The 27222-nt window shown below is 42.3% G+C and overlaps 3 protein-coding genes across 3 annotated transcripts in view; all 3 read left to right on the top strand.

Annotated features, from left to right (window-relative positions):
* LOC130913744 (cyclic nucleotide-gated cation channel beta-3-like) overlaps window positions 1-27222 on the top strand; it is a 78633-nt gene that overhangs the window by 603 nt on the left and 50808 nt on the right. The gene's annotated exons all lie outside the window — the stretch shown is intronic.
* On the top strand, window positions 6807-7388 carry LOC130912146 (forkhead box protein B1-like). Its single transcript, XM_057830015.1, has one exon. The coding sequence runs from the start codon at window positions 6807-6809 to the stop codon at window positions 7386-7388; it is 582 nt and encodes a 193-aa protein (XP_057685998.1).
* On the top strand, window positions 12339-19928 carry LOC130913794 (uncharacterized). Its single transcript, XM_057832660.1, has 5 exons — window positions 12339-13130; window positions 16409-16444; window positions 16653-16806; window positions 16917-17027; window positions 17159-19928. The coding sequence occupies exons 1-5, from the start codon at window positions 12801-12803 to the stop codon at window positions 17257-17259; spliced, it is 732 nt and encodes a 243-aa protein (XP_057688643.1). The 5' UTR covers window positions 12339-12800; the 3' UTR covers window positions 17260-19928.

Genomic DNA, 27222 nt, shown 5'->3' with positions numbered 1-27222 from the left:
TATAATCGAGGCCCGCGGGGCCATATTTTGCGGTCCGCTATTATAAAAGTGTTACCCATGCATATTTTACAAAAAATATATAGAATGTGTTTTGCCCTGGGAGAATTTGTTTTTGCTTTTCATGACCTCAATGAACGTCCCTAAACATTTCATATGCAGACTTCACCAAAGATGAAGGAAAACATGGCAACTGTCATGTCCACGACCTGAAATATTGATATTATATGTATCTATCCGTCCATCTATCTGTACGTCTGTATGTACGTAATCGTATATACAGGTAGTCCTCAGGGTTACGAACGAGTTCCGTACCTACGCTGGCGGATTTCCTCGTAAGCCAGAATTAACCCTTTAAGTACCCCAAATACCCCCCAAATCTCAAAATAACTATCCAAAAACATGTATTATACGTCATTGTAGTGTCCTTGCCAAGACGTTGGCTAGCCAGGAAAACAAGCAGAATATAGGGTATAAAAGATACATGACGCCTTTTTATCACGGAAGCCCAACGTGTGCGTCATGAGCAAGATTGACGCACCAACTCTCGCAATCAGTTCTCCCGGTGGGACGCTCTGTCCCAACAAAAGGAGCACCAGAGAACGCCGGATATCCAACTGATAACAATAACTGCAATTCAAATTTGCGTTCATTACGAGCTGCTGATAAAGCAATAGCAATCCACACAAACGATTAGCATGTATCAGTTAGCGTCCGCACATCATCAACAACAATCACATAAACAAACCCCAAGTATTTGACCACAATTGAAAACGTACTATAAACAGTACAAAATGTGTTATATACAGGTGTTGCCTCTGTGGATGTTTTACAAGCAACAAATGTGCGCGCAGGCTTGCAGCTGTCATCTTTCCCTTCTGTCTCTCTCGCGACTTCGTCATGGGAGCAAAATCGCTCTTCCATATATGTGCGCGTGCGTTCTTCTTCGTGTGCGCAAATACGCTCTTCTTTGTGTGTACATGCGCACTTACGCGCAAGTGTAAGTACTACCTGCTCTACACTTCCTGCGGCAAAATAAAAGCATGCATCACAAAACAAAAGTCAACATTATTTACGAAAAAATAGATACATATGATACATACATATTCACATATATAAAGCTTGATGTCTGGTGCATTCTGTGAGTCAATAGGGACGCGGATTCACTTGTTGGCCATTTTGCGACAGGGCTATTCGATACAAAAGATTAGAGCCAATAGGCATCAAGTGGGAACATGCCACAATGGGGTCTGTCATCGAAACAAACAAAAACTCTTTGTCTGTGCATCAGTGGAAATAGCACTGCACATGTAATCCAAAAGTCAATGCAGGAAGTTTCTGGCTCGGCGCACGTTTGTCTGCCGGGTGAGCTCATTATCCGATAGGCGTAATCCATCCGGATGCTAGGTAATTCTGTGTGCCGCCACGCAATTAAAGACATCCCGCCCAGGATTTACTGTGCTCAGGCTGCTCTTCAGCAGCGCCAATAGGACCGTTGTTCGGGTCAGTCCTCCTGATGCAGCGTTTCTGCATCTCAATTAAGACACGAGCGATGAGCAGCTTCTTTAATGAGGACGATGCCTTTGTCCTCTTTCATCTGCGGGAACACTCATTAGCTACGAAATTAACTTTGGCAAATGATGCTGGCCAGTGACACTCGTTCATGCACGCTCACCCTTTCTTTGTTGACCTTGACTCGGATGCTTTTGAGTGTCAACTACTCACACTGTCGCATGAGTTTTTCTCTTTGTCCGAACCGTCTACCTTGAATGTGGGAACAAGGGGCTCGGCAATTAACAGACAAAGAGTTGAAGACAAAGGAGAGTATGCAACAAAAGCACCAGAGAAGAAGAATGTGGCATATTTTAATCAAACAAGCCCAAGCTTAGTTCACAAACCCAGTATTCCCTGACAGCTCCTGGTACGACCATTGCATTCCTCCCTCGCATGTTCCATGGTGTGCCGCGAACAACTTCCTGGACGGACTTCAGCCTTGGCTAGCTGAGGTCATGGAGCGGACCAAAATATCAAGACTCCATGTTGAGGAAGAGTTCAGAACAGATAAAAATGAAGATTTTGGGGCTTCTATGGTGTATCACCTTGTTTTGATGCAGCTTCTGAAGAGAACACACAGCCTCGACACCAAAATAAGCTGATTTGATCACCAGTGTTGGGAATAACGCCATTATAAATAATGCTGTTACATAACGGCGTTATTTTTTCAGTAAGGGGGTAATCTAACTAATTATTTTTTTCCGCCATTACCGTTACTGACGGTCAAAAGCGGTGCGTTACTTACTCTGAATAAATTGAAGAAATTACCAGCCGTAGCGAGTCTACTCTAGTCTGTTTATTTGTCATCCAAGACTTGGGGTTCGCTCAGGTTCGAGAATAGCGCACGTACTTCTTATGACTCCAGACTGTTTGTCTCTGCTCATTCAATTAGACAATGCTTTCCAAAGCTTGCTAACGTTTCTGTGTTTGCTACACCTGAATGCTAGCCTCGTTCCCATTGCCCACTGTCAGCCAGCAAGAATGTTGAGGAAGGCAGACGCTTTGAGGGTGATGGGAGGAGTAGGGAGACGAGGCTACCTGAATGCACCCCGTGGATAGATGCGATGGAAGTGATTGTGATTGGCTGAGGGTTAGATTCATGTGTCATGGTAAGCCAATCAGAGCTGGTGTTTTCACACACAAACCGGAACAGCGCGTGCGGCAAACACACACACGAGAAAACAGATGCAGAGGGATATGATGGCAGAGCATTCAGAGGAAAATTTGTCCTTTACGAGGTGGCGATATAAACTCTATTTCAAGTTGGTCGAAATTAAAGGAAAGAACGGGCATGTAAAGTGTAATTTATGTCCCAGGGCAAAGCTTTTGTCGACATCTGTGGTAAGCAATTCAAATCTGTTTATTTTTGTTGCACTTCAAGTGTAGGATAAATCTGTTGCTGGTGAGGTGGCAATAATATTACAAGGTTGTATAACACAACTACCTACAGTATCTGTTCTTCTCTATTCAACTGACTCGAATACTGCTCAGAAAATTACAAGTTCTTTGACATACAACAACCTCTTTTTAAAGTAACGGAAATAGTTACTTTCCCTGGTAACTAGTTACTTTTACTATAGAGTAATTCAGTTACTAGGGTTAGGTTACTTTTTGGAAGAGGTAGTGAGTAAATATAACGAATTACTTTTTTAAAGTAACGTGCCCAACACTGTTGATCACCCAGCCAGTGTGTTCTATACGTTTTTTCAATCATCGCGCATCTTTTGACCGATGTCCAACTCGGGCGGGCAAGATACTTTGAGCCAGCCATCTCCACCTCAAAATAGCATTTCGACAACAAATTACATTACAAGGGAGCGGTTGGCTCTCAAATGCAAAATGGGATTTCGGCAATAAAATCTGTTAAAGGACAGGACGGAGTCCCGCATTCGGACAGTAAGAGGGGGAGGGACGGTTCGTTTTGGGATTGGGCCACATGGGGGCAGAAACTTGGCAAGGGGGAGGATGAGTCAGGATGAGTAGAGCCTGGATAGGATGGGCCAGGGAAAGATGGAACAAGTAGGAACGGAACAGGACAGGAGGGACCAGGATATAACAAGGGAGGGCAGGATAAAGCGGATTGTCTGGGAGTGGGCAGGACAGGATAGCGGTTGTCTGAATAGATTTTGAGTGCAAATGTTCAAGGAAGTCAGGTCCCAATATTGATATATTCCTATTTTGAACACATGACGAGGCGGTCGCCAGAGGACAGAGACTTTCCCGTCTGACTGCTCGGACCTGACTGGAGTGTGAGCTCTGGTAGCTTCAACCGGTCCGGATTGACGGCCGTTTGAAGAACGTTGAGAGCGAGTGGTTGCCGTTAGCAAATGAGAGCATAACTTCCACTCAACTTACATTACCCTGGAGGTCATTATGCTAATCAGCGGCATTCATTAGCGCCCCGCTCATTTAAATCCATTTGAGAAGCGACTCGTCCGTGAAAGTGTTTAACATAATGGGAAATCTTCGTGTCAGGTGAAGTTAGCTAGCGGGCCAGTGGACGTAGGTGCGCCGAAAACAGGACAGAGTTGGCTTAGCCAGCACAAAAAGTGCAAACTCCACGGCGGGTTTCAAATTTAACAAATTGGAATTGCTCGCTGCAGCATATCCCAAAGCAAAATAAGGCAAGTACTCGACAACAAGAAGATTGCTTTGGAGCACTGCCTTCATCGTTGTCTTCATCTTCCTCATCGTCGCGACGGCGGCTGCAAATTCCGTTCAAACAAACATTTCACTCGCCTTTGTGTGCCTAAAGCTCCCGGCGGGATTAACGCGCGCTGAGCGGAATTAACGTCGGTCGCCTCGCGCTGTTTTTTTACACTCGCGCATTGTTCAAGTGACTTCTGAGTCAATATTCATCGCTAATAACTAAACTTTTGCATCCACACGCCAACTTTTCTTTGTGCGTCTTAAACACACACCGATGATTAGGCTTTCCCATTGGTCGCTGACATGTGGGTCGGGGAAATTGGCCGTAGCCGAAGCACCCCGCTCCCCTGGCCTGATTTTGCCAGGGGTAGAGGAAACTCTTCCACCTCTCTCGGCCCTCGACCGGCAGAACCTGTGTCAAAAGAACAACTTCATATCGATTCCTTCAGAAAGAAATTAACTGAAAATTGGTCTAAATATGTTGGCTCGCTAAGGAAAATCAACGCAGTGAATATGTTGAGTGGGCTAATCTTTTCGATCGGTGGGAAGATTTTACAGATATAAACACGGCTATATCATGGGCTCCTCAGTATGCCGTGGGTTACGCCTTCATTGAGCACCTCGACTCAGCGGACGTTAACATCTAAGTCACTCATGTGAAAAGACATGTGGGTTGCCTTTTTTGGGCCACCGTATCTGGGTATACTGACACCTCACATTGACCATGACTTACAGTTAGACCAACAGCTGCAACATAAACTGGTCGTTATCCGAAGCCTACAGCTCAGAGCTGACCACATGCCCAATCATGGAAAGAGAATGGATGTGTGAGCGATGCCCTCAAAAGCTGCGGTTGACCGAGATGACCCTTTGAGAAAAATTGAACAAAGGTTGGGTGAGAGGGCGACAGACACGAAAATATCATCACTACGTTTGAGTCAGGTCTGTTGAAAAATGGTGGGGCACCTACCGGGGTGGTAGTCTCGAATCTCGGATACCGGGCGCACCACCGGCCCATCTCTTCTGCCGCATCGGGGAGGTGGAGCTGGAGTGCGCACGATGGGACCCGAAAGATGCCTGGGCAGGGCGAAGCCGGATTTTCAACCCAAGTGACGTTCCAATACGCTCCAAAAATGGCAATCCTTTGATAAAGCCTGGTTGACCCTAAATACACAATAAAATGCGTATGCTGACAAGGGCAGTTTGGTACGCACGGATAAATACTGAAAAATGGTGAGCAGAGTGATGGTGCGACCCAGACCCAGACCCAGCCCTCCCTCACCCTAAATAGAAGGTGCTCTCTTTTGGAGACAAATCTTTTGGAGAGAGAAGAGCAGCAACTGGAACGAGGACTCTGAGAGAAAAGACTATCTAAACAGATAGGTAGCTTGCTGTCCATTCCAAATGAACATAGTGATTTTGCATCTGACAAGTGAAAGCCACAGTCTGGTTTGACTTGTGAGGCTGAAGGAATTATTTACAGGGGGCAGTTTCCAGCCACTGACTGCTGCCGATGGATGCACAGTCATGCCGTCCTAAAAACTGTCCCTTGCAAAGCAAAAGAATGACTGCATTTGTATTTTGGGCCGTGTGTCTTGATCCGGAGCATAAATGGCTGAACTCCCTGGGCTGGGACCGTGGCACGAATTGATCAAGACTGCTCAGATGAGAGGCCAAATGGCAAGGCAAAAGAGTCTCGGTGCCATTCGTTCGATGCCCAGAAATTAAAAATGGATGGGCATCAAAGTGACTTTTGAGGACTTTGAGATTGTTGGCATTGGGCAAACTCGAGACTGAAGACTTAATAAAAATAGCCTAGGTCGCAGAAGCATCACAGCGTGATGTCTGTAGCCAGTTTCTGGGACCGATTAGCGTCCGCCGGCTCTCCGTGCACCTTGGCCGCGCTTATCTCATTGGCCGGTAAAGTTGGTTGTCTTCCCCACCGTCGTGTCACCTTCTGATCTGGACCGAGAATTGCTTTCGAGGCTTGGGGAAGCTTTGCAGGTGTTTTGAGTCAGTGAGATGATTAGGGTGTGACATCATGAACTTCTTCCCAATATTTGCAGACAGTGAATTTTTCCTAGTATGTAAGCCGGACTCATTATATCAACAAGAAAAAAATGGCTCGAAATATTTCAGTCCATGCCAGTAATATTTCTGAAATGACTGATGGACTTAAGGAGAACTACACTTCTTACCGCTGGGATTGTCTTTTTGCAAACAGTTGTCATTGAATGACAGATCAGTTTTGAAATAAAGTAGGCGAGAAAGCAAGTTTGGCTGAACGTGCGCATGCATAAAGAAGCAACTGGAAGCACGTTCCTCCATTTTCTTAGCTACGTGATGGTGTCTTCTATGTCGACCTCTCCCATTGGTTCTGCCCCTCCCTTCAGGATGCTGATAAAGAAAAAGCATCCAATGAGCGCGCTACCCCAACGGGCCCCCTCCCTTTACCTTGGCCAACTTTATGGCCCCCGCGCACCTCCCTGCAGACTAGGCGCTCCTCTCTGCACGCTCAGCGCTACTTGCTGCACGCTCAAACGTTCCTCGCGGTGAGTTGGAAGGCAAAAGTCCCGCCAGGTGCTCCCCCAGACCCATCAGGTGTCATGCCCCGTCCCTCGCGGAGCGCGTTCGGCTGCCGCAAGCCACCATACTCGTATGTATGCCTGACTGCTATGGCCATCCAGAGCAGCCCAGACAAGATGCTCCCTCTGAACGCCATCTACCGCTTCATCTCGGACAACTTCCCCTTCTATCGCCATGGCGCGCGTCGCTGGCAGAACTCTCTGCGCCACAACCTGTCCTTCAACGACTGCTTCGTCAAGATCCCGCGTGGGCCCGAGCAGCCGGGAAAGGGCGGCATGTGGGCCCTGCACCCCCTCTGCGGTGACATGTTCCGCAACGGGAGTTTCCTGAGACGCCGCAAGAGGTTCAAGGTTGCGCGACCCCTGGCCCGGGGATACCCCTTCACCATCGAGAACCTCGCAGTGCCTGCTCAGCATCGGCCGCACGTACACCCCTTGGGCTGGACGGATTTCCCGTCTGCAGCAGCCAGAAGTGTTGTCCTTCCGGCTCGGACGTCGCTTCCTGCCGTCCCCGTGCCCATTAGAGCCACTCCCGCTGGCCCGCCCCACCCGCTGGCAATGTATGTCTCCTGCGCGGCAGCACCCTTTTCTGTGGACATGTGAAACCAAACAAAGCTCGCAAAATTAGATGTTTTGCTCATTAATGACAGAGCTCACCGAAAACACAGCTTTTGACAAAACTCGTCAACTTTTGTGCAAAGTGTGTGAGTTTGCATGTGTGTATGTACGCGCATGCGCACACTTACAAGTTCCTTGCATGACAGTGACATTTTGGGCATCTTTTAAGAATATCTTAAAGAATGATGTGCTCAACTTTGGAATGTTTGTAACCAGGAGTAATTTTCAAATACAACTATTTGCAATCGTTGTAGACTAACTTTCATGATCGGGAGATGTGAGTTAATGTTTAAGTCGACAACCTATTGTTAAAAAAAACGTCTACAGTCGTGAGTTACAAAAGAGTTGTTTGAAAATATTGCTGAAAAGTGGTCATTTGTCCATTTCAATCATTTCTTCATTTCATATGGAAAATACCATACTATTGTTCAATAAAGTGATGGAAAGACATCAATTGGGAATGTCTCTCATATTAATGCCGTTTGAGATCATAATAAAAGGCGCATGACAGGAAAACAATAACAACACGCACTGTAACAAAGTATGTAACAAAGTACTTTTACTCTTGTTACTGTAACCAAGTTGTTGTTTTTTGTGTCATTTTTGGACTATTTAAAAACTCAGTTATTTTACTTTTACTAAATAACTTGTTGGAATTCATTTTCTTAGTGACATTTGAAAATGCTTCCGTTACAAAGTAAAAAGGAATGAAATTAAAGGAGTGAAAGAGGGGAGAAAAAATATACTGTATATCCGCATTAGTGGGGTGGCATGGGGCTTTAGTGGAGTAGTCATTAATATACCCAGAGGTTGTTGGTTTGATTCCCAAACACTGATGACCACGTCCAAGTGTCCTTGACCAAGATACTGAGCGTTGGTCCTGATGCTGAGACATCAGTAGGTGAAATAGAGAAAGGAGTACCGTGAATAGGATATATATTTTAGCTATATGTATCACAATTTGCTTTGCGACTATTTACAAGTTTGAGGTCACGACGTTGAAAATCATTCCTATGCAGGTGCGTTACCAGGGGGTGGGCAGTAGGGGTGCAACGGTTCAGTTAGCTCACGGTTCGGTTTGAACCTCTGTTTTGGGGTCACAGTTTCGGTTTGGTTTTTGGATTTTTTTTTTTTTTAAACTGCCTTTATTTTGCTTTTAAGAAAATGAAATAAACACTTAAAATGTAAACATGTTCGACTGTTAAAATGCCTCTTAGCTCTTTGGCTAGTTTAGTGACTGACTACTGAAATACACACACAGTAGTAAAAAAGTTACTTGGCAAAGTAACTTGTGTTTGCTTTCGTGTTTTTTTTTTTTTCCGTTTAAAAAAAAAAAAAAAAAAAAAAAAAAAACATAGTAACCTTTGCTATGTTTGAAGGTCATTTAATGTTCTGAATCAACCGTTAAAGTTGATAAAATTGCTCCCGTTTATGCATTAGTTCCCTTCTGTCTACTTTTGACGTGAAAATTTTAAAACTGTTTCATCATTTAAATATAGACTCAAGTCAAGATTTTGCCGATTTAGGAATATTTTAGATAAAAAGTTACTTAGGTTCACTAGGAAGGTTCACTACAAAAGAGCCTTTCTGAGAAGTTTACTGCTCTAAAATGGCAGCTGTTTACTAACGCTACCGAGTCTGTCATTTCGCATGTAGTTCTATATGCATGAGGTATCTAGGCGTAGGTTGTAGGCTGTCGGCTACAGACAGGAAATATTGGAGCCACCTAGCCTTGCGTCGCGTTTGCTACAGCATCACAACACTCTTCCCTCTTCGTGCCTGACTTTTCTCGCGTCATTCAAACAACCTATTAACGAACGGAGGAAAAAAAACGTAATGCACGAAAAATGTACAGAATTTGAACATAACGTACGGCGTACACATTTAAAAATCAGTTCTCACTTGTACAAATTACGCCGAGACCGTACAACTTGACAGGTATGAATTATAGTGGACCGTCACAGTTAGGTAGTAACACTCTGTAGCACGGGACGTCCAACTATCAGTGGTCACGGCGAAATTATGTGCTTTGGCGAAGTCATCTTCGATGGCTTTGCGGGCCATTTCATAAATGTCGGGGAATACATTGTTGAAGAAATATGTCCGCGAGGGAACAATGTAACGCGGGTCAAGCGTTGCAAATACATTAACGAAGCCCACCGTGTGTTTTCACTGGTGTCATCTCCGGGGTTGTCCTGCTCTGAGAAAGTGATATCTGTGGGTGATGCCGGCTGAGGTGCCGGAGTCATGTTATAAGTGTTGCCATTAGCATAGGGAACAAGCGCTGAGCAATGCTTGCAAATTCTTTTTTTTTTTTTTCAATATTTTCTCTCCCTCCTATTTTCTCTCCCACCGCATTGTAGTCCACGGGGAAACCGAAATGTTGCCACACCGCAGATTTGAAAGAAACCGGTGCTTCCTCAAAATTCGGTCTCTCCACTCCTCCGCTCGCCATAGCTTTTTGTTTTCTTTCTTGTTTCACTTTCACTTCGGTCGTAAGCGAGCGAGGGCGTCACTCGACAGCGATCTGACATTTACTTGCGGCGGGGCGGGAATTTCTCCACAGCTGTGCTTCACGTCGCACACAGAGCTCGACCAATTCATTCCACAAGCGTTCGGAATAAATTAATTGCAAAACCGAAAAGGCGCGGTTCATAAAGGCGTATTGAACCGTACAGGGCGAATCGTACGGTTCAGCTTTGAACCGCAAACCGTTGCACTCCTAGTGGGCAGGACGGACATGCTCTGCCCACCTAAAGAAAACTGGATGTAGTACTAGCGGCAGTCTGGGCACCGCGTATGGTATCCCATTCATAAAGTACTGATGTGTTCTAAGTTTTAATCTTTGTGTTGTTACCTCCTCTTTCACCCTAAAAAATAAATTAAATGTTGGTTTTGTTCCTAGGGGGTGCTACACACATTTATGCATATTTTGATTTTTTTTTTTTTTTTTCATTTTATCAAAGTTTTCACCAGTGTTCACCTGGCTGTTGAGTTCGGTGAGTTTTGAAGCATTCTAAGGGGTTCAAAGTAGGGCTCAAAGCGTCAGCGGGATAAAGAATGACTGCTAGGGGGCGCTACATAGTGTCTTTGGAATGGCTACCGCAAGCAACACGTCACTTCCGCTCATTAATATTCATGACGTTAGCTACTGTTGCTAAGGGAGGACACGCCAACGTTTGTCCCCAATATGAAATGAATGGAAATCGTGTACGAAGGAGATGTTTACAAAGCTAAACCTACCAATTCTCTCCCAAAATGATGTCCCTGGTGCCAAATTCACTTGCAAAGATGTGGAAGTACATAACAATGTTCAGTTAGAGATGGCTTGAGTGTCGAGGGCTGAAAAAGATGAAAAAAAACGACCCGACCTTAGCATAGCCTTAGCTTTTTTATCGACACCTTGTTCTTTCATGACTGACAATGACATTCTCCTGTTTCAACAAGCTATCCTTTACCACCAGCCTCGTCTTTCCTATGTATTATATCCTCTGGTTGTCCTACGTCTCTGACCGTTCTTGGGGGGAATTTATATTTTGTGTAGCGATCGCAAATGCTACTCAGTGACAGCCAACGAACACTTTTAATTTTTTCGTTATTAACAAATCTTAATTCTATAACTTATTTACACTTCCCCCTTACGAAAGTTTTTTTTTTTTTTTTAACAACAGAAACGGTAACAGTGGCAGTCAGATACCATTGAAATTCTTTTCAGGTCATTCATTGTCAGACAGAAGGAGTACGGCACAACGTCATGCTAAAAAATAAGTTAAAAATATAAAAGTGGCTTACGTTTTTGTCCTCTGAAAGACCATGTCAACCCAACAAAATGTTTACAGCATTTAAAATGTGAATTGATTCACTGAGCTGGTGTTAAAGTCTGCGCAAGTTGATTCAGTCTTCACATTTTTTCCTCCCGGGATTTTGGTTTTGGGAAGTGTGTGAAGAAAACATCCTTCATATGTTGTAATGTCTAGAGTTGTTTCTAAAAGTTCCAAAAAAGCAATGTGTGATCGGCATGTTCGTTTTTAAAAGATTACCGGAGAAAAGTAGCACAAATAACATTGTTTCTATGCGAGGGCGGGTCTATGTATAATGTCCCACTTCGGCTTTACTTCCGCTTCACGATGCAACGTCACAGTCTAAAAATAGCATGCGTGCGGTACGCCATTTGTCTTTACACGGTATCAAAGATTGCACCTGTCTTGACCTGCCAGCCGATTTTGGTGCATTTTGAAGCGTTCTAAGAGGGTCAAATTGAGCTCAAAGGGGCTGTGGAACAAATGGAATAACTATAATTGTGGTGACCACTACCTTGTAAAAGAATTCACCTAGGGAACTTGGGTGGGACATGCTGTGTTCCTGGGGGGAAACTATATTTTGCCGTGCGCGTTTCCGGCACAGACACTGCAGACACTCGAGAGCCGTGTGCGTTTCAGCTGAGTTAAGAGTCAGCAGAGTCTCGAGCGGTCGAGCACGACACGAACGTCTACTCAACGAGCCATCAAGACTCACAGCATTCATCCACCACATAATAATAATAATAAAACCGAAGAACCACAATAGGTTACCTAAAAAAAACCATTGTCACCTGCATGTCCATACTGTTCAGTTATGGATGTGTTCTAAGTCAAATAAAATCAAATCAACTTTTATTTGTTTAGACCAAATCACAACAATAGTTATCTCAAGGAGAAAACAAAACATGCTTTAAGGTGCAGTAGCCCTACACTGGATTTTGACCTACTTGAGCATTGTAGTGCCCCCCCCCCCCCCCCCCCCCAGGTAAGACTAACGCCCACCAACACCTGGCATCCTGGTAACACCACTGTTCCTATGTAATAATTGCTAAATTAGTCAAATACACACCAAAAAAGCCTATTGCGATAAAGTTGTTTCCTTAGTCATGCAGTGCAGTGGGACGAAATGGTGTCGACGAACTGGCGCACGTCACATATTGGGTTGCCAGATTTTGATGAAAAGACCCTTTTCAGAGGCACCAAATTCATTAGCATTCTGTGGTGCCACTGCGCACACCTAGATCGACGCCATTTTCTCCCGAGGGATGACGGGAGACATAGATGTGTTTACACGGATGCTGCATTACTTCACATTTTTTCCTCCCGAGTTTTTGGTTTCCGGAAACGTATGAAGAAAACATCCTTCATGTGCCGTAATGTCTAGAGTGGTTTCTACAAGTTCCAAAAAAGCAATGCGTGATCGGCATGTTCGTTTTTGAAAGATTACCAGAGAAAAGTAGCACAAATTACGTCGTGTCTATGCGAGGGCGGGTCTATAATGTCCCACTTTGGCTTTACTTCCGCTTTATGATGCGACGTCACGGTCTAAAAATAGCCTGCGTGCGGTACGCCATTTACCGAGAGACTATCGGTAAAAATGTCAGCTGTGTGGGATCATTTCACCTTAAAGGACGACAAAGACGAAGAGGCAGAGTGCACCATATGCCACAACAAAGTCAAGCGTGGTGGTAAAGCTGTAAGAAGTTTTAATACAACCAACCTAATCAAGCATTTAGGGAAATACCACCACAAACAATATAAGGAGTATGTTAAGAAAACCGAAGACAAAAAGAAAGGTCCTACGCAACTAACACTGGCAGAAACTTTTGCTATGCGTGACAGACTGGCACTCGACAGTCCCAAAGCCCAGGGAATAACAAGAGTCATTGCCGAAGAATTCATTCTGGATGAGGAGCCATTATCTCTTGTGAGTAAAGACGCACCATCCAACACTTAGAACCACGGTACAACATGCCCAGCCGTCATTACATCCTTGAGCGATTCGGCCGAGCGAATGCACGCGTGACATGGAACGATTCTGATAAAAGACAAAATACCAGTAGTTTGCTTGTGTTCGTGTGTGGATCTAAATATATATGTGTGTGTGTGTGTGTGTATATATATAACTGGGTGCGTGTGCACGTGCAACAGGTCGCACGTGCAGACACGTTGCACATGCACGCGCGCGCGTTGCAGGTGCATGCTCTTACGTCCTTATGTGTTCAACCGGTCTCTGGACCGCATTTGTGGCTTCGCTACTGCAAGGTATTATCATGGTGGCCGTGATTCTGAGATCCAAGCGGCTCGGGATCAACCCTGACAACGTGGCTACGCCGATGGCCCCCAGTTTTGGAGACCTCATCACGTTGGCCTTGCTGGCTTGCTTCAGTCAGTGGTTCTACTCCTTCAATAAACTGCATTCGTATGCTTTTATCTATTGCTTTGAACGCACGCAAATAGCGAAACAAAGCAATGCACACGCGTGCACGTTGCATGCATTGTATTGTGCATTGCTCGCTTTGAAGATTTGTGCACAACAACCGCGCCCTGCGCTTTGACGATAAACTGCACCGGACTGGGACTAAAAAGCAGCCCTGGACTTTGACTCAGCCCAGCCCACAAGAATCGCTGTACACAGACCCTCTAGGGGGGGTCCGTGGGCATGCCCCCCAGGGAGATTTTTTTTTTTTATATATATATATTTTATTGTAAAATGAATCAATTTCGTTCACTTTGAGAGAAAAATGAAGAAAATGTGTCTAGACTGTGACTGTCTGACTTGGGGCGCTCAAAGTACTGCAAGGCTGAACTGGAGTTGGATTCATCTTTCTGCCCTAGCTCTATAATCAACCTGAATAAACAAATAAAACAATTTTATTTTTGAAAGCAAGTTTTATGTATTCAATTGATTAGACCTATCCCCTGTGTCTATAAAATGACTTAATTGTTTATGCCATAATTAATCTTGCCACACAAATAATAAATTTAAATGAAAATACAATAAACATTTCAAGACAAATCCTGTATACATAACCATCATTGGAAAGTATTAACCAGAAAACAAAACGATATATAAATGATTAAAAAAATATATCATATCAATTTAACTTCCTAAACTTTAAAGTAAAACCATTCATTTTATTAATATTTTGTTATATTTCTTCAGAATTAATATTGCTGCTGCGTGTGCATACGTTGTTTTACAGCTAAAATGTTTTTTGCTGGCACTAGCCCTTTAATTGCCATTTATTTCATTTAAATTGTAGCTACCTGGTGGATAACAATTGCAAATATACCTAGTAGAGATGTCCCGATCCGATATTTGGATCGGATCAGACGCCGATATGGGCAAAAAAATGTGCATCGGTATTGGATCGGAACACGGGAAAAATTCCGATCCAGACTTCCGATCCAGTTTTTTTTTTTTTAACTCTGGTCTGGGTTTTCCAGCGCACCGATTTACATAATCCATTCCAGTTTTTGCTTCGGTTTCCCTAAAATCCGGTCCGCATTTTACGGCACACCTTCAACACACATACATTTACATTACCGTCTCGCAATTTACCGAGAGACTTTATCGGTAAAAATGTCAGCTGTGTGGGATCATTTCACCTTAAAGGACGACAAAGACGAAGAGGCAGAGAGCAACATATGCCAAAATAAAGTCAATTGTAGTGGTAAAGCTGTAAGAAGTTTTAATACAACTAACCTAATCAAGCATTTAGTGAAATACCACCACAAACAATATGAGGAGTATGTTAAGAAAACGGAAGACAAAAAAAAGGTCCTACGCAACTAACACTGGCAGAAACTTTTGCTCTGCGTGACAAACTGGCACTCGACAGTCCCAAAGCCCAGGGAATAACAAGAGTCATTGCCTAAGAATTCATTCTGGATGAGGAGCCATTATCTCACGTGAGTAAAGACGCACCATCCAACATGCGATTCGGCTGTGGAAGATTCGAGAACGAGTCACAAACATCCAAATTCCGATTGTTGAAATATGTCAAGTAAAGCGGAACTAAAACACAGCGCGGTCTTCGGGACGCAATGAGAAACTGACCGCATTGCGTCCCGAAAGTAAACATAACTTGTCTTAGACCCAGGTAATGCCAGTGCTCAACTCACGGCTTTAGCTCAACTCATGCCGCTGGATAAAAAACACAAGAATACCTGACTGATGCTGACAGCCGCTACAAACTACGTCAACGTCGTTTTACTGGAGATAATAGATATCATATGTATATAGAACCAAATGCTACACGACAGACTCGACTGCGTTAGCAACATTGAAGTATTGAAAACCAGATGCGTTAGTAAACCGCCGCCATCTTAAAGCAGAAGACTTCCCTAGTAGGCTGTTGTGAACCTTCCAAGCGAACCTAATGAACTTTTTATCTAAAATACTCCTAAATCGGCAAAATCTTGACTTGAATCTATCTTCAAAACAGTTTTAAAACTTTCACATGTCGAAAGTAGACAGAAGGGAAATTGTGGAATAATGGGAGCAATTTTAACAACTTTAACAGTTGATTCACAAAATTAAATGAATTGAATGTAGTTTAAAGCTGCTGATACAGAATGGGGACTTGAGTATTTTATTTACTGTTTTAAAATGTTAACTTGATACTGAAATAGTCGTTTATTTAAACCTGAAAGGCTTTTTATACAATTTTTGTAACTAATGCACGAAACATTAAAAGCATCTAATAGCTTGGGGGGTTTGTGGGATTTTCCACTGAGGTTGTTGGTGTGTTTTGCTTTTTTAAGACAGTTTACAATATTATTTGCACGTTTTACTGACTGACTATGCCATTTCTGTTTGTTATTTATAATGTTTTGTGTTTGTCACTGAATAAACAGGTCAGTTTCTTGTTACCAACCGTTGTGTGTTATTCAACTCACCTAATTCAGCTGGCTAGTTGTTATCAAGAGTACTAAAACCCTTTTCAAAATGAGTCTGACAACTAAGTAAGGAGGCTAAATAACTTTAAACTTTAATACATGCTCAGATAGGTCAGTATCGGTATCTGATCGGAAGTGCAAAACAATATCGGTATCGGATCGGAAGTGCAAAAACCTGGATGGGGACATCCCTATAATCAAACAATGTGTATAAGGGGTATGATCATCACTGCAATTGAATGCTTACCTGGTAATAACATTCACCTGCATGTCATGTGTAAATCTTTTTTTTCTTGAAAGGTTGAGGCTGACACTGACAGGTGCCTACTTCTGGAGGTAATGCTTTTATTTTAATTTTCTTTTATATAAATTGAGGACATAACTGTTATAATAGTAATTATAATCAGAGGCAGGGCCCGATGAGGCATTATTGCACAGTGAGTTGAGCAATTTTTACGAGAAACCAATTACATTTTAAATGTTTTTTTTTTTTGCAGTTAATAAATTATACTTTTATAATTGTCGGCTCAACTATATTTTACAGTTGCCAGACGTTTTGACAACCATCATACTGGAAGAAGTTGTCCTCCAGGAAGGTGACCGTGCTATAGGCACATTGGCTCTCGTGTGCTCCACATTCAGAGACCTTGTGTCTACTGAGTACTTCAGAAGACGGGCACATTTTAAATGGCTTAACAGTAAGCACTTCAGTAAAATACAATGACATGTACTTTTTTTTTTTTTTTAAAGCTGTTGTCACGTTTGTCCACTAGCTACTGTACATGTAAATGTTTTTTTATACCCACAGGTGTCTGGACATGGAGCAAGGTCTCTGCAGATTTCCGGAGAGAATATTACAACATGTACACCGTTGAGATCTGCCATGAGTGTGGGGAGCAGTTCAAACAATTCCCACGAGGTTAGTTGCACTGTGTCAGCTTATCATGGTGTCATTAGAGACACTAAAAATCTCAACATAGCATAGAAATGGTGGAAAGACCACAGTGCTTAGAAGTAATTTTTCCTCAGTGTTTTTATCTTCTTTTATAGGATTCGTTGGAACAGGGAAAAGGGGTGAAATAACGGCGTTTTACTCCGATGAAGAGTTGCCTCCAGGATACTGCAGTCGTTCCTGCTGTCCAATACATTAAAATTCCATGGTTTTGTTTAGGGTTAGTTAATATGGTCTGGTCACAATATAATGACATTTAATGACAATTTTTGTTGCTGTTCTTGTAGAATTGGTGCGTGTATATATTGAGAATTATTATTAATGAGCCAACACTTTTGGTCTAATTCAGGGGTGTCCAAACTTTTTGCAAAGGGGGCCAGATTTGGTGCAGTAAAAATGTGGGGGGCCGACCTTGGCTGACGTCCTTTACGTAGAACAATAAATTTAAGCAAATTTTAGCAAGCCATTCAGTGTGTCACATTTGCATTATTATTATTTTTTTTAATTGAATAATTTCAACAATCTTACAACTAGCCTTTGTGGCGTTCTCTTTCGACTCTCGGGCTCTTGCGAAATACTGCTGCTGTGAAATTAAACTAGCTTCAAGTTGCTTCAATTTCTCGCTGTGAATCTTCCCTGTAATCTTGCCGTACATGTCAGCGTGTCTTGTTTGGTAATATCGGCTAACATTGAAATCTTTAAAAACAGTGACTGTCTCTTTGCAAATGAGGCAGACACAGTTGTTGCGTATTTTAGTGAAGGAATAGTCCAATTTCCACCTATCCTTGAAGCGTAGGCCATCACAGTCAACTTTCTGTTTTTTTTGTTGATTGTCGCCATTTTAGAAAATGGAAGTGATGGGTCAGACAGGGTAATGTTGCTTAGCCCTTCAATACCTTCAACATGAAGTAATTACCAGAGAATCCCAAAATTTGAAAAATAAGGTCCTAATGAAACCATTTTTTCAAATTTGTAAAAAGAAAAGTCAAAATGAATATGTGTAATAAGTGCTCTAATATCTATAACTCATGCTAAAACATGTTTTTTCTCATAGAACCTGCAAATGCATGTGTTGACTTGGATCCATCATTTATTTATTTATTTTCAAAAAGAAATGTCAAAATTCTAAATTAGTCTCAAAATCATTAAATTTTAGGTGTATCAAATGTGATACATTTGGCAATAAAGGGTTAAAGTGCTGCTGCCTTTTTGTGTGTAAGCTACTTCATATGCTGCTTGCAGTACTGCTGACCAATTTATTAAGTCTGTGTGCGGGCCAGACGTCATTGATTTTATGACAGAGGCTGGGGGCCGGATGAAATTTGACCACGGGCCGCATTTGGCCCCCGGGCCGGACTGGTCTAACTGGTTGTCTATTGGTTTAGTTGTTTTTGTTTTCTTTCCTGTCTCTTCATTGTGTGGACTTAAAGTCGAAGAACAGGAGTATCCCACGAAATAAGACTGCTGGACGATGAGACCAGTGGTCGAATAAGGGCCCAAATACACCAGATGCGTGATCGTTCCGGTTCCGGTTGACTGCGTGCCACGCAGTACGTCGAAAACAGGCAAATCATACCGGCTGCGCACGGCTGCGGTCCACCAACTCCGTTCCCTCGTGAGCGCTCGCGTGATCGTGCGCTATGATGTGCCATTTAAAACAACGGAGAACACACGGAGTCTATACTCATCAGAGAAGCAGAGAGAGAGAGCACATTTTTTCTTTGCATATTGATATTTTAGTTATGTCTGTCTCTTAATTCCAGATTGACTGCATCATGTTGAGATCAGGGCTCCGTGTGTGTGTGGGGTAGGGGGGCGGGGTCCTTGGTTGTGTCGGTGGGTTCATATCTTTGTGCACATTTAAAATTTATGGCACATAACATCTCATAGAGTTGTTATAAACAACTGTTAAATAATCTAATATCTATAAAATGGATAGCGAATTATATACTACACGAACTGAAAAACAGCGTACTTGGAATTGGGGTTTCAACACTGCAGATTCCTGTGCCCAGCGCAAACTGTTGTTCGTTCAATGAAAAGTCAAGTAAAATGTAGGAAAGAAAGAGAAACGTCTTGAATAGACCACCAGGTCGAAATTTGTGGGTGTCTCTTTATTCTCTTTCGTACTTTTCCCCCTCGACTCTGAATACAAACCGTTGTGTGTGCGCCAGGCATGAGAATTTCTGTAGTGGAACCACTTCCAGATACGCTGCTTTTTTTTTTTTTTTTCGCTCAAAGTTGCCAGCACGTCAGGTGTTTGATATCATTGCCAGAAAAACACACATAATAGGACACCTTGCAGCATCGCTTTTAATGCTGTCCTTATAATAACGATGTGCTGCATTGTACTGTATATCACTTTGTGACTTTCCACCTCCATGATGAAACGTTCTTCGTCCATGTTCGCTGGTGTTTGAACTGTGAATAAGCAACTGGGCTGTTACAGCCAGGCCCAGCTCCACCCATTTTGTCGGATGCGTGTCCGGCAAAAATAGAAAATAGCCTATACAAGCCGGAGATGGTCCGCAGTCAATCCGGAGCACTGATGCGGCCGGTATACACTGAACAATAAGATATAATGGGAACGGATTAGCTCCGGCGCTATTTTTTACTGGAGTCGGACCGGAACCGCAACGATCATGCATCTGGTGTATTTGGGCCCTAAGTTTTTCATCTTTCCACTCACTTTCGAGCGCAAATAAATACTCTGAGTTATACTGTATTTCTGTTTCTTTGTGCATGCTTGAAATAAAAAAGCATCATCATACATTAAAACTTTCAGTTTGAGAAATTGTTTACTTCAATTGACAGCATAATAAATTGGATGCTGTATTATGAGTGTTATTTTTTTTTCAAAATTTAATACAATAAATGTCACCTTACAGCTGTTTTCATTTGTTGATTCATATTCTCTAATGCTTATCCTTAAGAGGATTTCTGATCATATTTATGCATTTGTATTATGCATTTCTGACTATAGAATGTCTGACGCAGTTTTCCGTGTTATAATAAATATTCTGTTCATAAAAATCGTTAAAATATTCCAACAATAAATTTGACACTTTATTAATCACAGCAAATTGTATGATACTACAAATATTTAAAAATATGTACGAAGAAACATTGTCGAATTTAGCTGCAAAAGTAAATCGAAACAGGATGCAACAAAATTGTGCATATTTACTAATTATAAAAAAAGCTCTTTATAATTGTTACTATTAAGGACTAAACTATACAAACATACAAATCTAGGACTCTGAAGCCTACATTTTTACAATAACAGTTTCTTCAGATTTATCTGACCAAAAAGTTAATTGTTAATCTATTGATATTTGTTATACTATTGTGAAACATTGTCTGATATAAAAAAGTCTGTATGGTTTAAAGTTTTTCTTTTAAATTTTACCAGGTTGAATGGTGTCAGAAGGTGTTATTTGGGGTTTGGGAGATAATTAGGTATGTAAGGAAAGCACTTTTTAAATTCTTCAAAGACGCTGTACAGATAAGGGTAGAGGCGCAGGTGATGTACATTTTGTACAGTAGATGACAGTATGCGCCTAAAAGTTGTTTGGAATCCGCTATTAATAAAAAAATAAGAATTTTAACGCGCATGCGCAGATAGCTACCCGATCGCGACTGGATTATCACGTGACTGCATAACGTCACTTCCTTCGAAGTCTTTATGCTTATAAATGCGAGAGATTCGGACATAATCAGTGGGGAGAACAAGTATTTGATACACTGCCGATTTTGCTGGTTTTCCCACTTGCAAAGCATGTAGAGGTCTGTAATTTGTATCATAAGTTCTCTTCAACTGTGAGGGACGGAATCTAATACAAAAAAGAAAATCACGGTGTATGATTTTTAAATAATAAATTTGCATTTAATTGCATGAAATAAGTATTTGATACATCACAAAAAATGAACTTAATATTTGGTACAGAAACCTTTGTTTGCTATTACAGATACCAAACGTTTCCTGTAGACCTTGACAAGGTTTGCACACACTGCAGCAGGGATTTTGGCCCACTCCTCCATGCAGATCTTCTCCAGAGCCTTCAGGTTTCGGAGCTGCTGCCGGGCGACATGGACTTTCAGCTCCCTCCATAGATTTTCTATAGGGTTCAGATCTGTTGACTGGCTAGGCCACTCCAGGTTAAGATGCTTCTTACGGAGCCACTCTTTAGTTGCCTTGGCTGTGTGCTTTGGGTCGTGGTCATGCTGGAAGACCCAGCCACGACCCATCTTCAGGGTTCTCACTGAAGGAAGGAGGTTGTCAGCCAAGATCTGGCGATACATAGCCCTATCCATCCTCCCCTCAATACGGTGCAGTAGTCCTGTACCCTTGGCAGAGAAGCAGCCCCAAAAAATGATGTTTCCTCCTCCATGTTTCACCGTTGGGATGGTGTTCTTGGGATTGTACTCATCCTTCTTTTTCCTCCAAACACGACGAGCCGAGTTTAGACCAAAAAGTTCCATTTTGGTCTCATCCGACCACATGACTTTCTCCCATTGCTCCTCTGGATCATCCAGATGGTCAGTGGCAAACTTCAGACGTGTCTGGACATGCACTGGCTTCAGCAGCGTGCGCTGTAGGATTTTAATCCATGAGGGCGTAATGTGTTTCCGATGGTTTCATTCGAGACTGTGGTTCCCGCTCTCTTCAGGTCATTGACCAGGTCCTGCCGTGTAGTTCTGGGCTGATCCCTCACCTTCCTCATGATCAGTGATGCCCCACGAGGTGAGATCTTGCATGGAGCCCCAGAACGAGGCAGATTGACCGTCAACTTGAACTTCTTCCATTTTCTAATAATCGCTCCAACAGTTGTTACCTTCTCACCAAGCTGCTTGCTTATTTTCCTGTAGCCCATCCCAGCCTTGTGCAGGTCTATTATTTTATCCCTGATGTCCTTACACAGCTCTTTGGTCTTGGCCATTGTGGAGAGGTTGGAGTTTGTTTGTTTGAGCATGTGAACAGGTGTCTTTTATACAGGTAGCAAGTTCAAACAGGTGCAGTTACTTCCGGTAATGAGTGGAGAACAGGAGGGGTTCTTAAAAAAGAATGAAGAGCCGAAATATTTACTAGTTGGTAATGTATCAAATACTTATTTCATGCAGTTAAATACAAATCTCATATTTAAAAAATATACAATGTGATTTTCTGGATTTTTGTATTAGATTCCGTCCCTTACAGTTGAAGAGAACTTATGATACAAATTACAGATCTCTACATGGCTTGCAAGTGGGAAAACCAGCAAAATTGGCAGTGTATCAAATACTTGTTCTCCCCACTGTAAATTAATCATTCTTCGAATAATGTGACGTGTGGGTTGATTATTAAAGTTTTCATATGTCTGAATCTAGCACATAAATCACTCGGGGCAACGCGGCTCGAATGGGGGCGTTGCATTGTGCGCATGCACAGAACCATTCGAGGCCTGCCTCAGATTTATTAATAATTAAATATAAAGTAATTCGGTTTTCTTTTATGTGTACACATGCGCTGTTAGGATCAGGGTGTGCCTCACATACACTACCGATTAAAAAAAAAAATTAAACTGTATTTCGAATGTGGAATCTATCACATATATGTCTATATCTCCTGTCATCCCTCAGGAAAAAATGGCGTCTATCTGCGCCTGCGCAGTAGCAAACTGTCACAATCAATGCACCCGTCACGATCAGGTAATGACAGCACGTACGCAATTGGTATTGGCATGTGGTTACTAGGGGTGCAACGGTTCAGTTAGCCCACGATTCAGCTTGAACCTCGGTTTTGGGATCACTGTTTCGGTTTGGTTTTTGCATTTTTTTTTTTTTTTTTTTAACTGCCCTTATTTTGCGTTAAAAAAATGAAATAAACACTTCAAATGTAAACATTTTCGACTGTTAAAATGCCTCTTAGCTCTTTGGCTAGTGTAGTGACTGACTACTGAAATACACACACAGTAGTAAAAAAGTTACTTGGCAAAGTAACTGGTGATACCTTTCATGTTGTTGTTGTTTTTTTTTTCATAAAAAACAAAAAAAAACAAAAACATTGTAACCTTTGCTATGTTTGGAGGTCATTTAATGTTGTGAATCAACCGCTAAAGTTGATAAAATTGCTCCCGTTTTTGCATTAGTTCCCTTCTGTCTACTTTCGACATGTGAACATTTTAAAACTGTTTCATCCTTTAAAGATAGACTCAAGTCAAGATTTTGCCGATTTAGGAGTATTTTAGATAAAAAGTTGCTTAGGTTCGCTCATAAGGTTTACTACAACAGAGCCTTTCTGAGAAGTTTACTGCTCTAAAATGGCGGCTGTTTACTAATGCTACCGAGTCTGTCATTTCGCATATATATGCATGAGGTATCTAGGCGTAGATTGTATACTGTCGGCTAAATCAGGAAATATTGGAGCCACCTAGCCTAGCATTGCGTTTGCTACAGCGTCTCAACAAACACTCTTCACTCTCCGTGTCTCTGACTTTTCTCGGGCCATTCAACCAACGTATTAACGAACATTGTCTCGTTGCAGAAACGGTGACCAAATCCGAACGGATGAAAAAAAAACCCTGTAATGCACGAAAAACGTGCAAATTTTGAACGTAGCGTACGGCGTACACATTTAAAAATGAGTGCTCACTTGTACAAATTACGACGAGACCGTACAACTTGACAGGTATGAATTATAGTGGACCGTCACAGTTAGGTAGTAGCACTCTGTAGCACGGACGTCCAACTATCAGTGGTCAGGGCAAAACCAGGGGTCGCGTTAACCGAATATTTTCCGTCGTTGACCGGTTTTTTAAAACGGTGACGGAAAAAACTGAAGTCCTTCCGTCATTTTGACAGGTTGCAATTCACACCCCAGATCACAGGGTGGCGAGTGAGCATATTAATTAGCCATAGTCTCTCTTAATGCATGACGTCGTTGGCTATTCTGTCAGAATATTGTAGCGTCACCGGGGTCTGGCGGCGGCACCGTGATTGACACATCAACGCGAGGTTCTTATTGGTGCACCCGGTGTGCCAGTGCGTCATCCAATTGGTGGACTAGATTGCCGCCTGTGTCACATGACGTCACAACTCCGCCCCCCTGACTGGAGCCGCCATATTGTGTGTCAGCTCGTCTTGTTTACACATTACAGCTACGTACATGCCTCCTATTACGGCGTGTTTTTCTGCTCGTTAACATTAATCAAAATGGTGAAGGCGTGTGTGGCGGTTGGTTGCAGTAACAGAGAAGATAGACGGAGAGACTTGAAGTTCTACCGTATTCTGAGAGACCCGAAGAGGAGAGCAAGATGGACTGCTGTAATTCGACAAGAAATTTGGGCACCAAACGATCACCGCAGACTATGTAGTAGTCATTTTATATCTGGTAAGATGCATTTAATATATATTTAGAAGATTTTGAGCTGACAACCACAGTTAAGATCATTGTGTGACGTTGGTGATTGGGGTCGATATAGTTGCCTCTTTTTCTTTGGGGGCGGAGTTGTTGTTTTGTTGGTGGTGTTGGCGGTAAGTAGAGTAAAAAGAGAGAGAAAAATACCACGACTTCCGTGTCTAATTTTTCGCCGCCAAGCAAGCGTTACAATATTAATTAAAAATGAATGAAAACTAAATACTATTGAATATGTCATCATTATCATTTTAAAAATTTAAGTGACGGGTAAAAATAGATTATGACCGGATTTTTATGACCCTGTCAGTCAAAATGACAGACAACGAAAATGTCTAGCGCAACCTCTGGGCGAAACTATGTGCTTTAGCGAAATCATTTTTGATGGCTTTGCGTGCCATTTCATAAATGTCGGGGATTACGTTGTTGGAACAATATGTCCGCAAGGGAACAATGTAACGTGGGTCAAGCGTTGCAAATAAATTAACGAAGCCCGCTGTGTGTTTTCACTGGTGTCATCTTCGGGGTTGTCCTACCCTGAGAAAGTGATATCTGTGGGTGATGCCGGCTGAGGTGCCGGAGTCATGTTATAAAAGTGTTGCCATTAGCATGGGGAACAAGCGCTGAGCAATGCTTGCAATTTTTTTTTTCTCAATATTTTCTCTCCCTCCGCATTGTAGTCCACGGGGAAACCAAAATGTTGCCACACCGCAGATTTGAAAGAAGCCGGTGCTTCCTCAGAATTCGGTCTCTCCACTCCGCCGCTCGCCATAGATATTTGCTTTCTTTCTTGTTTCACTTTCACTTCGCTCATAAGCGAGAGAGGGCGTTACTCGGCTTCTATTACACAGGTACTTGACAGCGATCCGACATTTACTTGCGGGGCGGTAATTTCTCCACGGCGGTGCTTCACGTCACACACAGGCACACAGAGCTCGATCAATTCATTCTACAAGCGTTCGGAATACATTAATTGCAAAACCGAAAAGGCGCGGTTCATAAAGGCGTATTGAACCGTACAGGGCGAACCGTACGGTTTGGCTTTGAACCGCAAACCGTTGCACCGCTAGTGGTTGCCAGAATGTGGACCTACGATGCGGCCGCGTAACCGCCTTATGTGAAGGGCCAGATAACGTAGTCAATATGAATGCAGCTTCAAAGTTTTTAGTGGAGTTTCTTTACGACGCAAACAAATGAAGGAAAAAACTTTGGTGACGTTAGCTTGTAGGTTTTGAATTTCTAAAAAAAAAAAAAAAAAAAAAAAAAAAGGCTTCATTATGAAATTCCGAAGGGTTCGGTGAATGCACCTGTGAAACTTGTGGGGTTCGGTACTTTTAGCAACGTTAAGAACCACTGCTTGCGATGGTGTCCTGTTTTTTTCTCTTCTAAAAGTTAAAAATGACTTATTTCGACCAGGATTATTCCGAAATAATGTATGTGCTCACTTCACCAACGCGGGTGGAAAACACAAGGCGCTGCCCTACGCAGATGGAGGCCACTTAGCACTATGCGTGACATATTTTGGGGGTGGGGGGGGGGGTGAAGGGGGTGCATAGGCGGAGTTTGACTTTTTGGGCATTTTGATGACCCCGAAACTCAGTGTCAGCAATAAAATTAACTTACAAGAATATTTATAATCAGCTGAAAATGAGCGTTTTTTTTTTTTGTTTTTCATCGTTTTTGAGGGGAATACTAAACCAGGTTGCTGAGGAAAGCTATCATTTTTGCCAAGATTGTCATTCATTGAATATGGTAAGCCCGCCGGTGGTGGGTTTGTTGTACAATTAGCGTCTTTAGTGGGGCAAATTGAAACTCCGCTCACCATTTTGGCGTTTCGCGGTCCACAATTTCAATCCTTGGTTCTTGTTCAGTTGTTGTTGTCGCTTTTGTAAGCTTAGGTTTGAAAAAATTATATATATATATTAAGGCTGGGACTTTAACGCGTTAATTTCGATTAATTAATTATAAAGCTTTTAACGCGTTAAAAATTTTAACGCAATTAATTGTTTCAGTTCCATTTGTCCGCATGCGGAACCTTCCTACTCATGTGTTTCTGGTACGCCGGTAAATCTGACGCACACAAACAAACGCTAACAGCAGCAGTGATGGGAGGTAACATTTTATTTGGACAGTTAGGGGCTAGCAGACCAAAGAAGACCGATTGAAGTCTGTCGAGTATGTTGGTTTGACACGGGACCACTGGACTTTCTTTAGCAATTCTAAATATCTCGGAGTGACCGCACATACAATACAAGTCGTCAACAATGAACGGCATTTGGCGTCTTTCGTCCTGACTGTGCAAAAAGCCAACGACAGACGCTAAAGAGTAAACTGTGCAGACCAGTTTTTTTTCGGTAGCTGAGTCCTGGGAGATAGATTGAACGAAAAGTCACAACAATTGGTACGGATTGTTAAAAATGAAGTGTTGCACTTTGTTATTTTCTTGCAGTTTAATTATCAGTGTTTACATTTCACTATTTGAAAGAAAATGTTTGGCAATATTTTATGCCTCATAGTTTTATCTTGTAACTACTGAAAAGTAGTTAGTTAGTTTTTTAACTGTATACATATCTATCTAAAGAAAAATGTTTTTGAAACCTGAATAGCTGTATGAGCGCTTTGACCAATTGTTTGCTGATGACATTACATATTAACAGTAATAAATTTGTTGTTAAGCTCAAAAAGGTTTTTTTATTGAGAACATGATTTGTTTTGTCAATATATGGTTTTCAATTAGAATGCGATTAATTTCGATTAATTAATTACAGA

Source organism: Corythoichthys intestinalis, chromosome 1 (assembly GCF_030265065.1).
Source record: "Corythoichthys intestinalis isolate RoL2023-P3 chromosome 1, ASM3026506v1, whole genome shotgun sequence".
Lineage (NCBI taxonomy): Eukaryota > Metazoa > Chordata > Actinopteri > Syngnathiformes > Syngnathidae > Corythoichthys > Corythoichthys intestinalis.
This window is presented reverse-complemented; position numbering and strand designations above follow the sequence as displayed.

Excerpts from the sequence above, each read along its gene's own strand:
- LOC130912146 (XM_057830015.1), top strand. The coding sequence starts at position 6,807 with ATGCCCCGTCCCTCGCGGAGCGCGTTCGGCTGCCGCAAGCCACCATAC.
- LOC130913794 (XM_057832660.1), top strand. The coding sequence starts at position 12,801 with ATGTCAGCTGTGTGGGATCATTTCACCTTAAAGGACGACAAAGACGAA. Across the intron at positions 16,445-16,652 it reads ACAGGTGCCTACTTCTGGAG|TTGCCAGACGTTTTGACAAC; the intron begins GTAATGCTTTTA and ends TATATTTTACAG. Across the intron at positions 17,028-17,158 it reads GTTCAAACAATTCCCACGAG|GATTCGTTGGAACAGGGAAA; the intron begins GTTAGTTGCACT and ends CTTCTTTTATAG.